Below are 22,313 nucleotides of genomic sequence, written 5' to 3'. Positions count from 1 at the left end.
ACTTCTCAAGAGAAAGAAAGGCCAGTCTCTCTCGCACCCAAGCGCCAGACCACTTTAAAGAAGCCCGACGCAAACATCACAAGAGAACTCACACCTCCACTCCGGACACCAGGAGGATTCTTGCACATGAGAAAAACAACAGAACAGCCAAAGCATCTTGGGTTTGTGGCAATATCTTAATGTTTCACACTTCATTGCTGCTGTTGACTTAAAAGGGTGACGGGGCTCTGCAGAGGCAGGGAAACGAGCTGAGAAAGAAAGCTTGAGAAATACGTGCACAGGATGCTAGCAGTTGCAGTTTAACTGAGTTTGCAGCTTCGAAAGGAAATTACGAACATGCAATACATGGGCAGACGTCACCAGTCTTCAGCGCTAAAACACTCATATGACATCAAACACAGGAGAGATCGGCACTTACCTTCTGATCCCTTCTCAGGCTTTCAGATACACCTGTAGGACAGGAAAGAAGAAGGAAAGAAAAAAAGTGACCAACTTGAAAATGAATATCTTCTTTGCACACACAAGTCTTGGCCTGGTGACTTCAGGAACAGAGCCAGTAACATGCTGACTCATTCATTCCCCTCTTTGCACCCTGTGTTTCAAAATAGACCCTTCATTTTCAGTCCAGGTTCCTGTTTATTTCTCAAAGCCAGGGCAGCAAAACAAACTGGAAATTTCAAAGCGAGAACGAAATGTTCCGCATTATGCAATAACCTCCTGCTCCCGTTTTTAAATGTGTGGCACCGGGCTGGAAGCAAACCCGTCAGCTCGTGCTTGTTTGGGTGAGTTGGTCTGGATGACCTGCGGCCCAGATGTAACCGGCACTCTGGGAGATAAAAGACGGCTGAGATTTCTGCAGCCTGCAATGCGCAGCGACTCCGTAGATAAGGCCAGCAGGTTTCAGAGGGAAGTGAAAAACAGTCAGAGGAAGAGAAGCGAGATCTCTCGCAGTAAACAAGCTGTGCAGAGTGTGATCAAACCACACACAGCTGCTGAAGGCCGGGGGCCCTGGTATCCTGGGTGGGGACGCGCATTTAGAAATGATTCTTTACGCACAGTTTTGTTAAAGAAATGGTTACTACCAGCTGAACAACCTAGATGGGCTGAATGACTCCTATGGTTGTTCTGTGTGTTACAGAGCAATGTTACTTTTTGGCCTCCTGGATAAACTAGTAATAAAATATCTAAAGCATGAATCTTGAGCATTTTAAAAAATAGATATTTGGGCCTTTTCTATTTCTTCATCTGCTCCCAGCTGAATGGAGCTGCACTGCAATCAGCTTGATTCCCCACTACAACCCTCTCAGAAGGTGGGCCAGCCTACAGCCCCCTACAGCACTACAGCCTGGGGACCAGGCGTGTGTCTGTCGGGCCATTCGCACTGCTGCACCGCTGAGATGAGGGAGGACAGATGTAGTTCGTACCGGATAACAAGAGAGCACCAGGTTCATGAGCACCAGGGCTCAGTGTCTACTGCTGTGGCCCTGATGGCCTGGCCAAGGTGTACTGTTAGTCTGGAGGTCCTAGCAGCTAGCCAGTCCCTACAGGCGCCTGCTTTTCCTCTGTTTACCCCAAAAAACACATTTGTTTGGTGATAAACAGAAGCAATTGGATTTAACTAGGCTGAGATTGCTGTACAATAAGGTCCCATTGCAGTGCCAGGAAGCTGTGCTGTACATGAAGAGGATGTAACCAGGCACCCTCTGACCACCTGCGGTATGAGCACTGTCTGTGGTGAAGTAGTAGGAACGTGTTCGTGGCTTTTTCCCTGCCTCCAGCAGTTGCCACATTATTTTGAAGCACTTGGCAGATTTCACCCAGTTTGAGAAGTGACGCAGGAGGCCATTTCGTAGGCACTTTTATGCTAACTGTCACACAGCAGGGTGGTGCAAGAGAGAGGAGGGAGCCTCAGGAGTTTGCACCCAGCTCGTGCCAGATCTGCAGTGCAGCCAGCTGCACAGACCTGCACGCAGCTGCACAGACCTGCACGCAGCTGTACTGAGCTGCACACTGCTGCACAGAGCTTTTCTTTGCACCTATGGACCCAGGGAAAGATGAGCTAACAGAACAGTCACAGGCCTTTTCATTCTACAGGCTTTTCCCACCCGTCGCTTAGTTCTTATTTCACAAAATAATACCCAAAACAGCAGATGCCTTTGAGGATGTTACAGTGGGTTTTTAGGTGAGGTCCTGCTCAGCCCGCTCGGCTGGGGAGCAGCCCTCTGGCTGCAGGACGTGTGGAGAGGCCGGGGGAGAGGAATTCTCGGATGGGGCAGCACGGCGCAGGTGCAAACACACAGCAGGCGGGGGAGAGGTGCCGGAGTTGCGTGGTGTTTCGCGCACAGTATCGAGGCCCGGCTGGAACCCCGGCGGTGGATCTGGCCCCGAGCGGACGCGAGCGCCCAGGAACACTCACCCCCAGGGAAGTCGTAGCTGCCCGGGTCCGAGACGGGGGAGGCCAGGAGGAAAGCCCCGCCCGCCTGTCTCTGACTGGACGGCGCCGCTGTGTCGTAGAGTGGCGTGGGCAGTGTGGTCGGCGAGCCGACGAACCTGGCCTTGGGCTTGGGCTTGACGGTGCTGTAGAGGACATTCGCGGGGGCGCTCTTGGGTCTGAGCGAGACCAGGGGCTCGTTGTCGTAGTGGTGCACCATGGGAAGGCCGTCGGAGGGACTGGGGGGCTGGGCAGCAGGGTCTCTGGGCTGGAGGGGCTTGCGCTTGTTTACCACGGCGTAGGTGTCGTTCATGTTCTGACCCTTGGGGGGCGCTGAAGTCTGAGGCTTCACAGGAGCTTTTCTGCAAAGGGTCAAACGCGTGAGTGGAGTTCAAGTCAAAGACGCTGCACAATACCATCTTGGGAACCACAGAAGAAAACCACCTGGGTGACAGCTCGAGCTCGTTCTGCACGAGCTCGTGATGTCCCATTATAATCTTCTATCGACATCTAGATTCCACTATTGATAAGTTTGCATTGAACGGAGGTTCTGCAGACAACAGAGTGATGATGCATACCCTGGCCTAACCTCATCGCCCCTGTGAAACTGGAGAAGCTTAAACATACACCGCAGATTATCTGTTTATCGCGGTGAAATAATTATGAAGAGAGTATCAATTCAACCCCTGTTCATGAAATGGATTATAAGGTGATAGTGGTGCCTGAGGGAGGCCCTGCGCTTACCACCTAAGAATCTGCTTTGCATCAGAAACAGCAGCAAGACCAGCGACAGCAATGCAGACCTGGACCTGACTGCCATTCCCTTCAAGCCCCAGGATATATCTGGTTGCCCTTCCCTGGACTGATTCCTGAGCAGAAAGTCTTTGTTCTGGTGACCCAAGCTGTACACAGCAAACTAACTGGTGTCTTACTAGTGCACTGTACAGTTATGTACAATTTTAAAGGAAAGTCCCCTGATTAAAATTCTGTCCTTTTAACTTTCATCCTAACATCCTGTTTGACTTTTTTATTGCTTCACCACATTGTCTAGAAGATGTAAATGATGTACCACAGCGAACACCTGTCTTTTCATAAGCAGCCTCTCCCAGCCCATTGTTTCCTGTTTTGGAAACATAGTGTATTTATCTGTCAGACCCTGCACTTGTCTACATTAAACATCACCTACCAGGTGCTTGCCCAGTTCTGACTTTTATTAAAGTCTTTTTGAATTTTCTGCAGTGATTACTAATCCTCTTTGTTATTGTCTGAAAACCTGGCTAGTTTGCCAACTATACTAAAATCTAGTTTTTGTTTTAGTAAATTAAGAAGAGCAGTGGTCGTAGCACAGATCCCTGTGGAACCCCACTAATTACACCGCCTCCGTTTGGTTTCATTCTTCGGCGGCTTTTCTGATGTGAAGGAGTTCTCACCTGGACATCCTTTCATGCCCCGCAGGGCGACAGTCACCTGGCACTTGAACACGGCCACAGTCTCAGTGTGCAGTTTGAGTTTACTATTGGTTTTGTCAACACAGATGAGAAAGAGACGCAATGGGGCAATTCGTGTTAAAAGCACCATTCACAAAAATGCATTCTACACTATTCTAAGTGTAGTCGAACTCCGTATGCTCCAGACATTTCACGTAATTTGAAGACAAGATGGCCCAGCTCATCACAGTCAGCCTGGTCTGATTTATATAAAAATAGACGAATTGCTGTTTTTAGAGGGTCAGCTTCTTGTTTTGTGATGACTCCTCTACCTCTCATATGGAAAACGAATTCTGCGTGACAAGATTAAGTGTGACCCAGCTTTTCTTTGTGTTCAGGCATCATACGGTCTTATTCAGAGAAAACAGACGCAGCCCTGAGTTTCTCCTCTCAATCTCAGGCGATAAACGTGATTATTTCATTAAGAAAAGGAGCTGTAGTGTGCTGTACAAGGACAGCCCCGTGTTCCTCAGGCTGCTGCACCTGTGTCAGTACTGCCTGGCATGAGCTGTGATGCAGAAAATAAAGAGGCGGTTTTATCTGTACTGTGAATCCCTACCCTCATTACAACCACACGTTACACTACATTCCTTGCTCTTTATTTTAAACAGCATTCTCAGTTATCAATCTCTCCACTGTGTGAGCACCATTGCCATTATTTTACCACAGTTGAGCCCATATGTCTAGTTTGACTGAAACATACCCACGCAGGCAGAGAGCGTGTTATCTTACGAACAGGAAGGTGAAAACAACCCTGCAAACTTCCAGACTCTTCCCGGAGTGCAGTAATCATGCGTCAGTCGACTCCACCGATTATACTAGCTAGATGAAAGACTGTCCATAGCTGTAGAGTACAAGGGATATCTGAGCAACTACAGAGCTCCACTACCAGCAAGCAGCAATGCAGCTGTGCTCTGCCATTACACCCTCCTCCCCTCTGCTAGCACACACCCTTCTTGCACACCGTTCAACTTTCTCCCGATGCTTCTGCTCCATGCCCTGCCGGTGTGAGGTACAAGGCGGGATGCCAGTGTGTGTGCGTGCTCCTCGGTGTGCTTGGTGTTCTGCTGCCGGGGTCTAGCCCTCGTGAACGTTGCAGGAGTGGCCATGAGGAGCAAGTCCACCTGCCTCAGCGGAGCAGAGCCACGGCAGCTGCCGTGCGGCACAGGTTCTCCTACCTTGGGGTTTGCAGGCCGTTGTTCCTGATGGGTGAGCTGCCTTTCTGCACCTTCGTCACTGGGTCCACATTGTCGTACAGGGGGGCTCTGTCCTGAGGGCACAGGGCATTCTGTTAAGACCCCGCAGACTGACGAGCTTCTTTCTCTGCGACCGAGGAGGAAAAGTCAGATCTGAACCCTCCCCTGCAGCTCTTAGTCTGCTGTAAAACCTGCAGCTGCTTTGCATAGAGGAAGCTGGCGGCTCTGCTCATTTCCTGCCTGATCTCAGTCTGGGCTCCTCATCCCGCTGCTATCAGGTTTATGGGTTTTTTTTTTTAAGCACAGAAGGGGAAGTTAGGCACAAAGTTTAAAAAACGTGTCAGCAAAAATCAGCCTGGAGCTCGTGCCCAGAGAGACGCGTCTACTTCAGAATTCTACCTTCCAGCAGACAGACTGATTTCTCTCTCAGCATCACCAGTTTCGGACTGGCTGGAGCTGTAACCTTCTGCCACTCGCATCTGCAGGTGTCTAGCCTCCCGTATTTGGGCCAGGCATCTTTTAACACTCGACGGTATTCAAAATGCAGAGTTTTGTATAGGGCAGATATAGAGTACACAGCTACAAGAACATTAGCAGGAAATTATCTTATCACCAAATTAGATTGTAGACTTGATAGTAAGTCAGGCTCTTCTAAGCGGCAGTGCTGAAGGGTTTATCATTTTTCTCTGAAATTACCTAGAAGAGACATTGCAGAACAATTGGTTTGTGGTCAAACCACAAGGTTTTCTTCAGTAGTTTGGCTAGGGGCCGCAGAGTGTAGTTCTGGTTAGAACTCTGGACTGATAACCAGCAGGTTGTGGGTGCAAATCCTGGCCGGGAACAGTGGTGTGTACTCTTGATAAGGGTACTTCACTCAGATGTATAATAATGACTGATCAAGCCACAAGATTTCATTAAATACTCAAGTCATATGATCTCATAAAAAACATCGGATGCACAATGTTTGGCATTTGAGGAGTTAAAACTGCTCCAGTGATGAAGATGGTCTGGCTGCCAGGCAGACAGGGAGAGAAGCTGCCTGTTGAGCGAGACGCTCTGCTTCATCAGTCGGCCGACTACTCCAGAGCAGCTGACTCTGGGAGAGACAGGCCCTGGCCTGGAAGGCAGAGGGTCACTACGCTGGCCCAGTCCAGTGGCAAAGCTCAGTGCAATGGAGTGTCTTATCGTTTGAGGGAAGCCTTAATGCTCAGCATTATGCCGACAAAGTCCTCGAGCCAACATTTTTTCTGTTCCCGTAAGTCAGCAGGACAATGCACACCACACAGTGCCGGGATTCCAGTGGAACAATGGCAATGAAGCCCTCCTCACGTCGAGGCTCTGTCACGGCCGTGCTTCTCTCCTGCCTGCGGTCTGACAGAACATCTGTGGGACCAGCTTGCCAGCTGTGACCGGCCTGCAGCAGCAGGAAGAGCCGGAAACATCCCACAGCTGTCTGTCCAGAGGCTGATCAGGACTGAGAGTCAGCACCGCCAGCCCTGTATAAATGGTTTCAATTTTATAGTCTGTCACATTACCCGAAAACTTGAAACAGGACTGTGCTCATACATACTCTGAGCACAATTTGACACTTATATTTAAAATATTTGATTAGATCCTTCTTACCTGAGTGTTGTGTTTCTTTTGTGAAACAGTACAATTAGGTCATTTAATAATCCAATGTCCACTGATTAAATATTGATAAACATAACGGGACTAGAGGCATTTGTATCCTATCATACAGTTGTCCAGAACAGAAAGGCTATAATGCTGAGCAGCCCATGACTCTGCTGGTCTCTTACCTCGGTCTGGCTTTTGTAGTTACAGCTATTGGACTCCAAGGTCTTTTCAAACATCTGGGCCACAGTGCTGTGTAAAAACTCATACTGCTCCTGGGAGAAGAAGGACACAAGCATGGGCACAGGCACCCCCCCACACTGCTAGTGTCCCAGTCACAGAGGACAGAGAAAACCATCACAAGAGAAACAATATTCTGTGTCAATTTACTGTCTTCAACAGGAACGCTGAACCTGGGGGTCTGAGATCTTTTCTTCTGTTCTTCTTCATCATCCACAGATCCCTTTTGTTTTTTGGAAAAACAAACTTATCCTTTCCTCACTTCTACAAATAAGAACAGCGCAAATTTTTGTAAAACATTTCTAAAAATAATGGACTGTATGTCTGTTTTACAGTCCCTCACTAGCATGCAGGAGCAGATTTAGGTCTGAGGGCAGGGTGAAAGAACGGTACTGTATCAAATCTGTGGGTTTCACTGGTAGAAACCTGCCACCAATCCCTACAGTTTGCACTGCCAAGAACTGCAGGAAGTGATCAATTACTGTAGCTGTGGGTCCGCCGGTGGGAACTGTCTCTTGACTGAGTCTGGCCGTCAGAGACTGCTTATTCCGAAAACAATGATCAGACAGTTCCCCTAAAGTCGATTTTAAATCACCCTAACTCTTCCTTCGCTTTTTGGCACAGAAGCGAGCTCGCCCTGGTAAAACTGCTGCTGGGCTACAGCGGAGGGGGGGGGGGGGGGGGCACCTTGGTCTGCACAGCCGCGGGTCTCTGCCGCCTCATGTCCAGCACGATGTCCTTGATGCTGAAGTCCGCGGTGATCCGCTGTGGGAGAGGAAAGCGGCGTCAGACGGCGAACGGGAGTCACTGTGGAAGTGGGACCGACGCAGACAGGGTGAGGTTACCCTGCTCTCATCCGCAGTGCCTCTGGGTTCCTTCTAACAAAGCCTTTCCCTTTACAGAGTTGCTTTAAAAGCCCACTTCTCCTTCAGTTTTCCAAGTAGGATATATATCGCCCCCCTTGTCTTTATTTGGAACACCCGCTTATTTTGCTTTCCATAACGCTGCCAAGTTGGAATCACCATTTTACTACTGCAATGCTCTACTCGCTGGGGTATCTAAATCTACTCTGAACAAGCTGCAGTATGTCCAAAATTCAGCAGCCAGAATCCTGACCAGGTCTAGTACAAGTGTTCACATTACTCCTATCCTGGAGTCCTTGCACTGGCTTCTGGTCAAATTCCACGTAGACTTTAAAATCCTCATGCTCACTTATAAGGCTCTTCATAGCTTGGCACCTCAATACCTGTCTGAACTATTATCGCCCTACTCCCCACCTCGCAACCTCCGCTCTTCAAATTCTGCCCTCCTTACTGTCCCCCAAGCCCGTCTACATTGTATGGGCGACAGGGCCTTCTCCTGCTATGCCCCCAAGTTCTGGAACTCTCTCCCCAAGGATATCAGAGAGTCATCTTCTCTAAACTCCTTCAAATCCAGACTCAAAACCTTCTTCTTCAGAAAAGCCTTTACTGAACTGGTTCCATTCTTTACCCCTCTGCTCTTCTTAGTACCACCTTCCACGGTCTCCTCTATTGTTATTGTTGTATTGTTGTAATTATAATTGTCTCCTATCTTGTGAAATCTTCTTATTTATTGTTGTAGTCTTCTTATTTATTGTTATTGTCATCCTGTAAAGCGCTTTGAGAAGCCACCTTTAAAGGCGCTATATAAAATAAAGTTTATTATTATTATTATTATTATTACCATTTTATGAAATAACTGAACTTTACAACTACAGCCCACCTAATAATAACAACAACAACAATTATTCTTTGCATTTTGTAAAGAACATTTCTTCTTGAAGTATCCAAAAAGTACTTTACATACAGGATGGGACCTACTTCATCTCCCCACTGCAGTGCATAAAATATGCAAGAGCGCCACCTACTGGTCCATCAGCACCAACGATTTTTCTTATAGGTCTCCCCTCCCAGTACTGCCCAGGCCCAGCTTCAGAGCTCGCACTAGTGTTATCTCAGCCCCAGAGAGAAGAAAACAGCACACAGTCGAGCGATCTGTTCATCTGCACACAGGCCTCTCAGCCTGCACCCACAGCACAGCTGAAGCTGAATGAAGGATGTGGATGAGATGGGTTTTAACTGCCAGCTCTGCACACTGAGGACATCCTAGTTAACTCAGTCCCACCCTAACCTGGAAGCACCCACCGCTGAGCCCTGGCCGCAGGTTCAATTCGCTCTCTACACCAATTATAAAAATAATCCATCTTATTTATTTAGGGCGGAGCGGTGGCTCTGTGGCTAGGGATCTGCGCCTGTGACTGGAAGGTTGCCGGTTCAAATCCCGTGGCTGGCAGAGGAATCCTACTCCGTTGGGCCCCTGAGCAAGGCCCTTCACCCCAACTGCTCCAGGGGCGCCATACAATGGCTGACCCTGCACTCTGACCCCAAGCTTCTCTCCGTGTCTGTGTGTCTGTGTCTCCATGGAGAAAAGCTGGGGTATGTGAAAAGATGCATTCCTAATGCAAGAAATTGTATAGGGCTAATAAAGAAACATTAACATTATAAAAAAAAAAATCCATCTTATTTATGGATGGATGTTTGCCTTCTGGCACATAGGGGCAGCAACATCCTGTTTCTATAACATTCGTTTTTTACGGGACAGGGCTGTGAGCCTTGGGCCCAACCTCCAGGTGCCTGACGTGGGACACGAACCCACGAGCCTGAGATTAGGGGTCTCATGCTCTACCAGCTGAGCTAGTCAGGGCCCACATTTTACTTATAATGCACTTTAAAAGAATCAATCTCAAATCGCAGTACAATGCAATTAAATTATTCAACCCAAATTACTCAAATATAGTGCATACCAGCACTTTCCCTTACACAACTTTCCTTTTAGCTGTGTAATTTGCTTCTGACTTCCTGAAGACCCTGCTCACAGAGTGTCTTATCAATTGCGCGTTTTCTCGTTGATAAGACTGGCATTCCTCCAGGGTCTCTCTGATGAGCCCTGCTGTGACCTGGGAAGGCCTCACTGTCAGGAGCTGTATTGTGCGACTGGTCTTCTTTGCAACTGTTCTGTCACGCATGGCTTGAGCCCGTGTGCGTGTGCGTGTGCGTGTTTTAAAAAAAAACTAGCAGAAAGTTTAACGAATCGGGACTCTCTGGTGGCTGAGCAGATAGAGAAGGCCTTTTGTTTAAAATCGCAGCTAATGAAGGTGTAAAGGTGAAAGTCAGATTGCTGCTGGGAGTTGGGGACCAGAGAAGTCTTCCCCAAATCCTAAATCTGAACGGAAGGAATCATGGTGAGTGTTTGTCCCTGGAGTAGGGAGAGATTTCCCAGTGAGCTGTGTGACGAGGATGGTTCTGTGCAACACAGCCCTGGAAATGCAGCAGGAAGACCGGCCCGGCTGGGCCCACAGCTCTGACTGGGCCGGCGCCGAGCGGCCTTCACGACGCCCATGGGAACACGAGTTAGGAGCTACACGTCGCACTAACAGACACCTGCTTGGCCTGCCGCTCACAGATGGTGTCATGAAGAGAGCTCTGTAGTAACACCTCACACTCCGCCTGTGACCTACCCATCTATTACACAAGGGTCTGTCTCAGGCACTTCAGCCACAGTCCTGCATCCACTAGACTGGCCACCCGACTGCGATCCACACCCTGCAGTATGTGCGGGTCATTGCTCTAAATAGCCCCAGAGATGGTGGGGTGCACCACGATCCAGTGGTACAGGTGGTATACTGTATCATGATGCAGATCGCCCCAGTGACAGTGTGGAATACTGTATCATGATGCAGATCGTCCCAGTGATAGTCTGGTATACTGTATTAAGATGCAGATCGTCCCTGTGACAGTGTGGAATACTGTATCATGATGCAGATCATCCCCGTGACAGTGTGGAATACTGTATCATGATGCAGATCGTCCCCGTGACAGTGTGGAATACTGTATCATGATGCAGATCGCCCCAGTGACAGTGTGGAATACTGTATCATGATGCAGAGTGCCCCAGTGATGTTGTTGTGGGTGGGGCCCAGCTACACTGCAGTTCCTTATTGAACAGACCCCTGAGGGTTTCTCACTGTACCCGAGTCTGCAGGAGGTCGTGGATGTAATCGATGGTGCAGATCACCCCAGTTCTGCCACATCCAGCGCTGCAAGAGACACAAAGAATATCGCAGTTCACTTCACACTCCTGCAGCGGTGCTGGGCTGGACCCATGCATCTGGGTCTTTTCCTAATATTCAATACAGGTGTAAAAGACACAACACACCATACACAATTCAAAACACACAATACAGGTGTAAAGTGTCACTAAGCCTTTCTGTACAGGCAGCTGGCTGGTGTGGACAGATCCTCACGTGTTGTCAAGTTGTCATGACACTACATCACTGTATTGCAGAGAGCAATTTGTGGAAAAGATCAGTAAAACGCAAACAACACAAAAATGCCTTCTGATACAAAGGTGGATAGTTTCAGTTTGAAATAACTTGTACCCAGAAGCGGTAGTTCAATCAGATAAACACACTACTTCTTCATTTGTAAAATGGCACAGTGAACCACAATAAATTATGTTCGCCTGCCCCCTGATAGGATAAAACTGAAAGGTTAGGGGAGACACTTGGTAGATCAGGATCAGAAATGAACCCCACAGTTGCTAATCTAAGGCCAGGATTAAATCATAATTTCATCCCATCTGAGAATGACCCAGTGTGTGACGGCAGGCTTGCATTTATCCCGTCTAGATGGACAAAACCTGTAAAGTACTGAGCTTCTAACCTGGCATCACCAAGGGGATCAAGTTTGATTTAATCCGGCACCGGGGTAAAATATCTGACAGGTGTCCAAACACGCCTGTGTTCTGACACATGACACAAGCGACACGCGTGCCCACGCTCGGAACGGACCTGCAGTGGACCAGAATGGGGGCAGTGTCGTTCCCTTGCTTGGAATGGGCCATCTTCATCATTCCCAGGATGCTGTCTGCTGAGTTTGGGATGCCATGGTCAGGCCAGGCTGTGTACTGGAACTGCGAGACGCTGTGTGTGTCCTGGAGAGGAATGTGTGCACCAACACACTCAGAACAGGGTAACGTAGGTAGGTGCTTCCCCTTTTGAAACCCAGATGCCTTTGAAGGCCTTAAGGTATCGCCATGATACAACCTCTCTGCTCCCTTAACCCTTAACCTGCTGTCCGTGCCTTCAAACTGCATCCTCCTGATCTTTTACACTCTTCTCCTTACTAGCTATGGATTCGTTTTTATGCATTTTAGCTTTACTCAAATATTCAATATCTTACAACTACAGCTTTGTGACTGTTTGCAATCTATTATTCTACATTGAATTGATTCCTTTTTCTAAGACTCACTGCCCTACAAATACAAATTCCAACTCTGAATACACTGTGCCCTTCATCCAGTTGTGTACCGGCTTGGCTGGTACTTCTCTCCTGCTGATGCAGAACTGTTTTCTTCTTGGTGAAGGTTTGGAATTCACTAAGGGGCTGATGTTCTAATTAAGCTGGGGCCCTGTCTTGTAAGGCCACACCTGAGTATAGGTGACTACTGACTACAGGCAGCTCTAGAATCTGAATGATATTTTGCTGCATTGCAATCCTAGTACCAATGGACTCAGAAGAGTCTTCACCAAGAGGCCTGAGCTCAGATCCATCTCACCAATCAATACAATAATTGGTGCAATCAAGTGAGAGGTGGGCTGGACTGCAGCCCAGAGGCTGGCGGAGATACACTGACTACAACAGCACAAGGCCGTCCATACTCACCCCCTGAAACTGCACATTAAGGGTGCGCACAATCACCTCCTTGTTCGGCGACGATTCCTCCAGCTGGGAAACAAAGACTGCGAGTGAGGGGCTGGTCTGCTGTGAGGGAGACACATCCCCCCGGCTTCATGCTGACAGTGCCAGCGCTTGCTGAGTTACTTCTCAGCGTGAGCAGCTTTCAGTACTACAAAGAGCTGCCTGGGTACAGTGGTGCATCTGAGTACTTTACTGGCTGCATAAGGAGCTCTAAAATCCAGACCTCCAGCTTGGCAACATTCATACTCATATGAGTGATAAAAAGAAATAAAAATATAACAGTCTACGGGACGCCATATATATTGATCTGTAAGCAGTGTCATCATGCGGTCTTCATTAGGGGATAATCAGTAATGTTTGGTTTAAAATTGAATTATCTGTGCCGAAATGGTTGCAAACATTTTGTTCAGCATCATCAATGGACATATTTCCAACCTGTAAAACTGAGTTTCACCAGATCCCACTGAACAGTTACAACTAGGGGGAACTCTTGTCCACTACTGCCACTCCTGCCACTCGTGAGTCTGAATCAGAAACCAGTGAAAATGAGCTATAAAGCTGGTACCAAAATGACAAGGATGCCATTTTATACTAGCACATGCACATGGAACCAAAAGTATGTATGGCATAACACCTGTATTACAGAACACCTAGCACATAACAGAGTAGACACAAACACCAGTAGTTACACTTACGCATGACACAAGAAAAGGGTCAAACGTGGATGTCTCATTGAGCTCTGGCCAGTAACGCTCACATTTTTTCTTTGAAAAACAAAAGATCAAGAAGACACAGTAGTTAGGTAAAATCGTATACCAATGAAATCAGTGCGCTCAGTGTCAATATTGGGCTGCTATGTTTTCAATGTGTCAGAGTCATGGGCTGCAGTCTGATCAGTATCTCAGTGCTACGTTGCTGCGCTGCAGTGTGTTCAATAGGTGAGTGGAGTGCGTTCAGTGTCTCAGTGTAAGTGCTGGGCAGCAGTGCGTTCAGGAGCTCAGTGTCAGTGCTGGACTGCAGTCTGTTCGGTGTCTCAGTGTCAGTGCTGGGCATCAGTGCGTTCAGGAGCTCAGTGTCAGTGCTGGGCTGCTGTGTGTTCAGTATCAGTGCTGCCCTGCAGTGTGTTCAGTGTCAGTGCTGCCCTGCTATGTGTTCAGTATGGCACAGTGGAGAGGGTGAGATTTTTACCTTTCCCATCTCGAATTCTCTGCAGGCCATGACAATAACCTGAAACAGAAAAAGAAGAAGTTAGAATGTGGTCAGATATAATCCTGTGAGCTTTACCTTTATCATGCTTAGCATTTACAATCAATATGACCTTTTTCCTGCTTTGTAAATTTAATTAAAAAAAACAAGAAGTTAAAAGTCCGATACTGAATCTTTGAGTTCTCCGTGCTAAATTTTCAACAAAATGCCAGTTTCCTCACAGTGCTGCTGAAATGTCAGCCTGGCCTACTGTCAGGTGTCAAAGTCAGAGTATCAGTGTCAGAGGGCTGGGCTACAGTGTGTTCAGTGGTTCAGTGTCAGAGGGCTGGGCTACAGTGTGTTCAGTGGTTCAGTGTCAGAGGGCTGGGCTACAGTGTGTTCAGTGGTTCAGTGTCAGAGAGCTGGGCTGCAGTGTGTTCAGTGGTTCAGTGTCAGAGGGCTGGGCTACAGTGGGTTCAGTGTCAGAGAGCTGGGCTGCAGAGTGTTTAGGAGCTCAGTGTCAGAGAGCTGGGCTGCAGTGCGTTTAGGAGCTCAGTGTCAGAGAGCTGGGCTGCAGTGTGTTTCCGCAGAGAGCTCTGAAATGCCAGTCAGGAGCCAGGAGTGTGGTTCTGAGTGTTTGTACCTTCACTCTGTACTGCCAGATCATCCTCCAGAAATCTCCCAACGTGTTGAGCAGGGGGCCTTGAGTGGCGATGTAGCTCCTGTGTTCAGCTGCACCCTGGATGATAAACACAGTTCAAGGATCTCTCACCTGCTTCATTCAACAAATCAGCTGCTCAAGTGGTGCAAATGAAATCGTTCTGTCTTTAGAACTGGCCATTTAAAAGTAACCTATAAAACCTGCTGGACTTCCCCACAGAAATAGCGTAGTGCTAAATCAGGCTTGGTCAACCGAGGATTATGTTTTGCAGAAATCAAAACTGGCAGGGCAAACCAGCACATCTGTAGGTCCTGGATGAAGCACCTACTGTTTATCCAGCATGTGTGTTATCACCCTCTTTGCAATACTGCAGCTGAAGTCATTATGCTGCCATCTGAAGTTATTTTAAAGAGTCTTTAGTGACTTTCACTTAAATCTCTCGATCACAGGCATAACTCAACTTCTGTCAACAAGTTCAAAACAAAGTCTCGACTTTCACATTTTGGGCAACAGGATTGATATAAGCTTTGGCTTAATCGGAGATAAGCGTTAGTCCACGTTGGTGTAATTGGAAAATGTATAAATGTTTTCTTATGTTAGGTCTCAAACAACAGATAAGACCCTGTTTTGCAATCAGGAACACGTGTGCAAACTGAAGGAGATGGTGTCTGTTTCCTCTGTGTGCTGGCTCAGTACCCACGGGGCGAGCCGGCACTGCGGGGGCAGCGCTCCCCCTCTCTGTGGACGGGGTAGCCGGGGGTGTGCGCGGGCGGACCAAGTCCAGAGCTGCCATCACTGAGGCCTGTCAGCCCTGAGCCGGCGCCAGCAGGGGTTCGGAGAGGCGGCCGCGGTACCTGGATGAAACTGGCGTTGATGTAGTCAGGGGCGCCCTGGTCCGCCAGCAGGGTGAGGGGTACGAGGCTCTGGTCGTCTGCAGAACAGGAAGAGCACACAGAGATCAAAGGCATGCTGACAGGAGGCCAGAGAAGGAGGCAGGGTTGTTTCAGACTGCCAGGACACACATGTAAGCAAGGGGCTTTGCAAACTCCAATCCTCCATGTGGCAGAAACAGCAGCAGCAGTCGTGGAGGGTGCCGCCTGTGACACACGAGCGCCCTGTTCAGGGGCGGGCTGGCACTCTCACCTCTCACCCTGTTCAGGGGCGGAGCGGTGGCTCTGTGGCTCAGGATCTGCGCCTGTGGCTGGAAGGTTGCCGGTTCAAATCTTGTGGCCAGCAGAGGAATCCTACTCCGTTGGGCCCCTGAGCAAGCCCCATAACCCCAACTGCTCCAGGGGTGCTGTACAACGGCTAACCCTGCACTCTGACCCCAGGCTTCTCTCTCCCTGTCTGTGTGTCTCATGGAGAGCAAGCTCTGAGAAGACAAATTCCTGATGCAAGAAGTTGTATAGGGCTAATAAAGTGATCTGATCTAATCTTACCTTGGCCAAGGCTGCAGAAACTGGTTGAAGCTCTGAGCCTATGAGTCCAAGGGATTTGCATGAAGTGTTCTTTATGAAGGACTCTAACCTGCCCTCATGGCTGAGCTCAGCAGGAGGTGAAGCACCTTTCCGGATGGCAGCTTACAAGCCACAGGTGACAGGTGTGCTCACCTGGATCCAGAGCTTCAGAACCCTGCCACAGCGCCATCTATCAGTTCTTTTGAACTCAGCATCTCTATTTTTAAACTGCTCTGAACTGACTTCACGGTGACTTAATAAATGTCCGTTATTTGACAACTCTGATTCTTGGTAGTAAATTCTGGACCCATTTTCATGAGCTGTATCTGGATCTGAATGACTTTATTTTTACAATGATTCCACATTTACCACTGGTGCAGTGGTCAGCACTGCTGCCTTGCACCACTGGGGCTCTAGGCTCAGTTCCTGGAATGCTGTCTGCGTGGAGCCTGCATGTTCTCCCCAGGTTCGAATTGGTTTCCTCCAGGTGCTCTGGTTTGCTCCCACAGTCCATACTGGACATACTGCTAGCTTAACTGGCTTCTGGGGAAACTGGCACTAGGTGTGAGTGTGTGAGTGTGCCCTGCAATGGACTGGCGTCTTGTCCAGGATGTACCCCGCCTTGCGCCTGTTGCTCGCTGGGATAGGTCTCTGGCTCCTCCGCAACCCGGAATTGGAAGAAGTGTTTAAAGGTGAATGGATGGCAGGGGCACTATCGCAGAGTTATCTTCAGAAGGAAGGGGTAACAGACGGGATAAGGCAATACTGTGAAAACACTAGGCTCAGTCCTTCCCAGAATCAGCTCTTTCCTGTCCAGCTCTTCCACAGTGGTCTTTGCTGCACCTGGTCGTGTCGATGGAGGTTTTCCCAGGACAGCGAGGGGCGCAGCGCTACCACCTGGTGGGTTACGCAGGTGCCGGTGGTTTCTAGTGGGGGGGTGGCGAGGGGCGGCTCTGCGGTGGACACTCACAGGGCAGGATGTCCTTGTAGCGGTTCTTCTTCAGGTTCCCCTTCAGCGCCCCCATGTCCGTCGTCAGGCCCAGGCTCAGCTTCATCGCCACCGTTTCGGTGCGGATGGCCTGGGGAAAGCACCGCAGGCGACCTGTGACTTCATACAGTCTGAACCAACTGCTCGGCCTCTGATTACTGCACACAATCGAGGAGTTTGACATCACACTTCCAACACTCTGCCAATACAGGAACCCTGCACTGGGGCTCCAAACAACCTCTCTAGCTTGACAAAAGCCCAACAACTAAAGAAGGACTGCATTGCTAATAGGATTTCTCTGCTGATGTAGCCTCCATTATTAAGTAAAAGGCTCCTAGTGTCACCTCCACACGTTACATGACGTGCCTGAGGCTACTGCAGGGAGCAGGCTGGACAACACTCCCACATGCCACAGCTGGGACTGGTGTAGAAATCAGCAACCACCACTAAACCGCTCATTGCAGCCCCACTCTACTCATTCCAGTGCAGCCCGGTGAAGCCATAAAGTTTACCAATGACAGTAGGCCATTTGTCCCCTCCAGCCTGTTTGGTAAATCATTACTAAATTGGTCCCTGGATCAGAGGCACTGTTTTGTTAAAGGAGTCAGGGTATCAGCTTCAAGAACACGGCTGGGTGGCTTGTTCCACATCCCCACGACTCTTTGCGTAAAGAAGTTTCCCCTGCTCTCAGTTTTAAGTGCGCTCCCCTGTAGTTTCGATCATGCGTCGCTTTCGACTCTCCAATAAGCAGCTCGGCCAGCAGGGGGAGACAGACCTCCACATCTCACCGGAGCCGCTCCTGGCGTGGTGGAGCTGGCGCGGACTCGCCTGCACAGTGACCGCTGCCCACAGCTAACGTGCTCTTCTGAACCCCTGATAAGACTGAAATGATATAAACATGTCGCTGATGACAACCCAGACTTGTTCAAATATCTCCAATAACCCTCGGACAGCTGGTACCTCTCACCATTACTACTGCTGCTGCAAGCACTGCAGCAGCTACTACTGTTAGGATGATGGGTAGTTCTACTGCTGTTACAGACAGCAAAGGCAGCAATGTCTGCTCATGGCAAAGACTGGAGTGTTTGTGTCGACACACCTGTCCACCTTCTGGACTAATCAGAAAGGCAGACAGGGTGTTAGGATATAAAGTTAAAAGAGTAGAATTTCAATCAAGGGGTGCTAGGTTAAATTGCACATAAATGTGTAGTGTTTTATCAAAACTGTATGGAGACCTTGTCTGAAGGACTTATAAAACTTCTGTGTACAGATTTGGTCACAGAGTTATAGAAAAGATACAGTTTTGCTGCTCTGGACTTTGTCCAGGGAAGAGGAACCAGATGCATTCTGGGACTTAAGGGAGTGTCCCACACCGGCAGGCTGGAGGAACTGAGTCTCCTTAGTCTGAAGGGAGTATCCAACACCGACAGGCTGGAGGAACTGAGTCTCTTTAGTCTGAAGGGAGTGTCCCACACTGACAGGCAGAAGAAACTGAATCTTTTAGTCTTGAACAGAAAAGACTACAAGGGGATTGAATTCAAGTACACAAAATACCCAAAGGCCTCAACAAAGTTAACCCAGCAGATCTCTTCATGAACCAGAGGACACAAGTGGAAACTACAGAGAAGTGCATCTATAAGTGACAACGGGAGGCACTTCTTTACACAAAGGGTTGTGGAAGTCTGGAACAAGCTACCCAGCCAAATTGCTGGTGCCGGTAACCTTATTTCAGGAAACAGCTGTATGAGATCTTGGGATCAACTGCCTACCACACAGGGTGACTGGGCAGATCAGCTCTCATGAGCTCTTTTCCACACACAGACACACAGAATGTCTATTCAGAAATTTGTCCCTTTACAGCTTTACTCTAACTTCACTTAGTGAATACTCTATTTTCACTGCTATTATCCCCCCCTTATTACAAAGAGACATAAAGCATCTCAGGTTTTAAAGTGTCTTTTCAGAACACACTGTGCAAAGGGTCCGATCAGCACAGCTTTGTTCCAGGAGCTCTTCACAGCCACTTCCTGATGCTCGTCGCCAGGCTGGGTCCTGCATGAGTCCCCAAGGTAAGAGGAGGATTTGCATGGCAGGTCGGCTGCCTGAAACGAGAGCCCTTATCTGCAGGTGCGCATTCAAATCCTGTTATATAAAGAGCTGCAGCCCGCGAGAGTGGCGGACACAAAGCGAAACGCACCAGTGAAAACGCACGACTGTGGCCGCGCCCAGCCCTCAGTTTCTCACTCGACAAGTGCAGGCTGGCCACCATGAGCGCTCGTCGAGAGAAAGCAAAAAGCACATTTTTGCCAACGACATAAGGACATTGGGCTCATCCAGCATCTTATCCAGCCAGTTCTTTGAAGAAGCCAGCGTACTGGCTTGGAAGGGCAACATTTCTCAAAACATGAGCTCATGCCCGGCGACCTAGCCATGCAGAGCACCCACATCCTGGACCGTTTCCAGAGGCTCAGACTGACAGCGATCTGCTCCGAGAAGCTACACGGTTTACCGATCCCTTGCTTCATAGCTTTGGGTGAATTTTAAAATGAATGAACAGCAAGGTGGAGGTCTTGCCCTCAACCATTTTCAAGCAATAGCTTTTATTAAGGGTCTCCAATTCAAACACAGAATCATAAGGCACCCGTTTATTGCCATAAGTCAAACTACTATGAAATGGAAGATATTTAAAGCTGTGTGTCAGTGTGTGTGTTTTTACACAGGAAGATTGGGGTGCAAAGTGTGCCCTCCCTTGGATTAGGGGGACCCTGGGACAGCCTCAGAGGGTCTCCTGGCCTGTCTGGGCCCTTGTTTGAGAATCACCGATTGAACAGAACCGTTCCTGCACTCTGGTCTCTCGGCTGCAGAGGCTCCCACAGCAGTAGCTGCGTTTGCGACTCTGGTCGAGGACAAACACAGACACACAGAGACGATAAGTAACTTCCTCTGACTGAGAGACAGTTAGACAGCAGGGGAGTCAGGTAATGAGTCATTCGCTATAACTGCTACATAAGGTGACATATCTCTACATAACTGTACCAGTACACAGCATATTAGATTACCAGTACCGACAGAATGTACACAACGCCGTCGCAGCTGTGCTGAGTCGCAGCTACAGAGTCCTGGAGTCAGTCCAGCAGCGTTCCCGCACCACGTGGGGTTTCTAAGGGATACAGGTGTGGCCATAGATACTTCAGCTTGAGCAAATCAGTGCCAGGAGCCAGGCACAGCGCTCACACATGCGCTCATACCTGCCTGCGTGTGCAGTCCTGCAGTTCACACACTAGAACGGCCACAGGGAAGGCACAGCACTGCAACGCTATTCATGCATTTTCTTAACCAGCCCCCCAGAACGCTGAACAATGTCACATGCTCTGCGGACAATGACGTCTCCGATTCCAGGGGACGCTTTCAACGTGCATGTGCAAGTTTCCTTTGGACAGCTGTCCAGCTCGAAGGTCCACTCTGAACTGCGCCGCGCGTCTCCAGCTTCAATCCTCTGCGTGCTGCCCCCTCCTCGCCCCTCTTTCTTCTAATAAATTGCCTGTTACGAGGGAGGGTGGAGAGTGGCCCTGCACTCTCAGCACACTCCGAGAAACAGGGGAAAGAACCATTCTGTTCCTTCTTCTTTATTGTGGCATGAGGAATCCCTGGTGTCTCCTGGACAGATGACTGCGTGCTCTTTGTGCTGATATAGTAATAATGATACACTTACATAGCGCTTCTCTGGACACTCCACTCAAAGCGCTTTCCAGGGCTGATGTCAGACGTGACGGTGGCCTAACATGGCCTCCTTCCAACAGTGGCCACTGCCCAACAGGCTGCCCCAGTGCAACACTGAGCGTGCTGCTGTTAGCGACATCACCCCCTCGAGCACGAGGCCGGGACGGTGCAGAACTCCCCAGGCGCGCGCCGCTGTCCTGAGCCCGACAGCGGAGATCACCAGAGCCCAGCAGGGGCAGAACTGAGCTGCACGCTCCACCCTGAGGCCTGTTCGTGGTCCACGCTGAGAGGCCTGCACTTGAGAGCTTTCACACTATCGCGAGGGGGAGCTCTGTCACGAGAGAAACCCCTGTACGTGATGTAAGTATTCTCAGCAGAACACACGCCTTCCGGAGCACAACCTAACGAGAGCGTGGTTCGGGCCACTGAGTGAACCAGCCACCATTGCAAAGACGTAATAAACCAAAGCAGAACGTCATATGGGACAGACACAAGCACCCTGGAGGAACCCACACCCAATAATTCATAGACCCATATTCTTGCGCTTTCTGAAGATGCAAGAACATTTTTCTTTCCTTATTGCTAATGCTGGTTACAAAATAAAATGACCTTTGAGACCGTGTGCATGTGACGACATTCCTTTGGATATCAGTCTGGTTAATCAATATCTAATTGTGCACTGCAAATGTGAATCGCAAAGGATACTACTTGTGCATAGCGAAATTGTGAAAAAGAAAAACTGAGTCTTGGTTTAGACGTAGGTTTGTGCTTTACTTGTCAGCACAATGCCAGGTGTAAATGGCCAAGACAAACTCTGCTTACCCGGGCTGTGAACATGGTTTAGGTGTGAAAGAGGAACTCCAGATTAAACATTTAACAGGCTTGTCTAACGGTCTTGACAAGAGGAACCAGCAGTCACTGGAAACGGACTGTGGCTGACTTGCAATTGACGAGCAGTTAAACCTCCTGTTCAAATCCGCCTGTTAGCAGATGTTTGGCTGGGACACATGGTAGATAAGTTAATAGATGTCGGGATTGTTTTCTTTCTAAAACTGACCACCTGCATAAATACAGAGGGTCACTCGAGAAGCCCACCGCTGAAGGAAAAAGTCGGGGCTTCTTCTGAGGCGAGTAGCAGCTCACACTGAGCAGGCTGCAGAGGCCAAGCCACTGTGTCCCGGCTGTCCTCCTCGTTCCTCCCCTGGGCTCGCAGAGCCCCGGCCCAGCAGGCCTGTTCCTGGACCTCCCTGGTTCCTAACCATGTGGGAAACCAGTCCGCTGGCATGATGGGTAGCTCGGCTGCACCAAGGCTCTTGAGGCCAGGGTACATTCTGCGTGGAGTCTCCATGCTCCCCCCGGTCTGCAGGGGTTTTCTCCCGGTGCTGCCCTTACAGAGACACACAGTTTAATTGATGTCTTTCACTCGCCCCCCTCTCTCTGTGGTTGTACCCCAAGGTCCTGCACACGGAGCAGCCCTGTGCTGCATGCAGGCCGTAAACGATCTGCTTCGGTGGCTGCTGTCTCATCTACAGAGCCCACGCAGACAGCTGGGCA

The 22,313-nt window shown here is 49.2% G+C and overlaps 1 protein-coding gene and 1 non-coding gene across 2 annotated transcripts in view; both read right to left on the bottom strand.

The window, feature by feature from the left end:
- The window catches only part of ptpn18 (protein tyrosine phosphatase non-receptor type 18), a 35,119-nt gene that overhangs the window by 4,660 nt on the left and 8,146 nt on the right, over positions 1 to 22,313 (bottom strand). The window contains exons 3-15 of the mRNA XM_015367426.2: positions 17,022 to 17,130; positions 15,449 to 15,525; positions 14,577 to 14,672; positions 13,937 to 13,975; positions 13,444 to 13,512; positions 12,713 to 12,775; positions 11,839 to 11,981; positions 11,019 to 11,085; positions 7,656 to 7,733; positions 6,914 to 7,003; positions 5,097 to 5,188; positions 2,417 to 2,793; positions 419 to 450 (exon numbers count right to left, since the gene is read on the bottom strand). Of these exons, the coding sequence (XP_015222912.2) occupies positions 419 to 450; positions 2,417 to 2,793; positions 5,097 to 5,188; positions 6,914 to 7,003; positions 7,656 to 7,733; positions 11,019 to 11,085; positions 11,839 to 11,981; positions 12,713 to 12,775; positions 13,444 to 13,512; positions 13,937 to 13,975; positions 14,577 to 14,672; positions 15,449 to 15,525; positions 17,022 to 17,130 (1,332 nt within the window). The remainder of the gene's footprint in view (positions 1 to 418; positions 451 to 2,416; positions 2,794 to 5,096; positions 5,189 to 6,913; positions 7,004 to 7,655; positions 7,734 to 11,018; positions 11,086 to 11,838; positions 11,982 to 12,712; positions 12,776 to 13,443; positions 13,513 to 13,936; positions 13,976 to 14,576; positions 14,673 to 15,448; positions 15,526 to 17,021; positions 17,131 to 22,313) is intronic.
- Positions 9,620 to 9,693, bottom strand: trnar-ccu (transfer RNA arginine (anticodon CCU)). Its single transcript has one exon. It is a non-coding gene; the product is annotated as a tRNA-Arg (tRNA).

This window comes from Lepisosteus oculatus, chromosome 2, assembly GCF_040954835.1.
Source record: "Lepisosteus oculatus isolate fLepOcu1 chromosome 2, fLepOcu1.hap2, whole genome shotgun sequence".
NCBI classification, from domain to species: domain Eukaryota; kingdom Metazoa; phylum Chordata; class Actinopteri; order Semionotiformes; family Lepisosteidae; genus Lepisosteus; species Lepisosteus oculatus.
The sequence above is the reverse complement of the archived record's forward strand: the minus strand, read 5'-3'. Positions and strand labels throughout refer to the sequence as shown.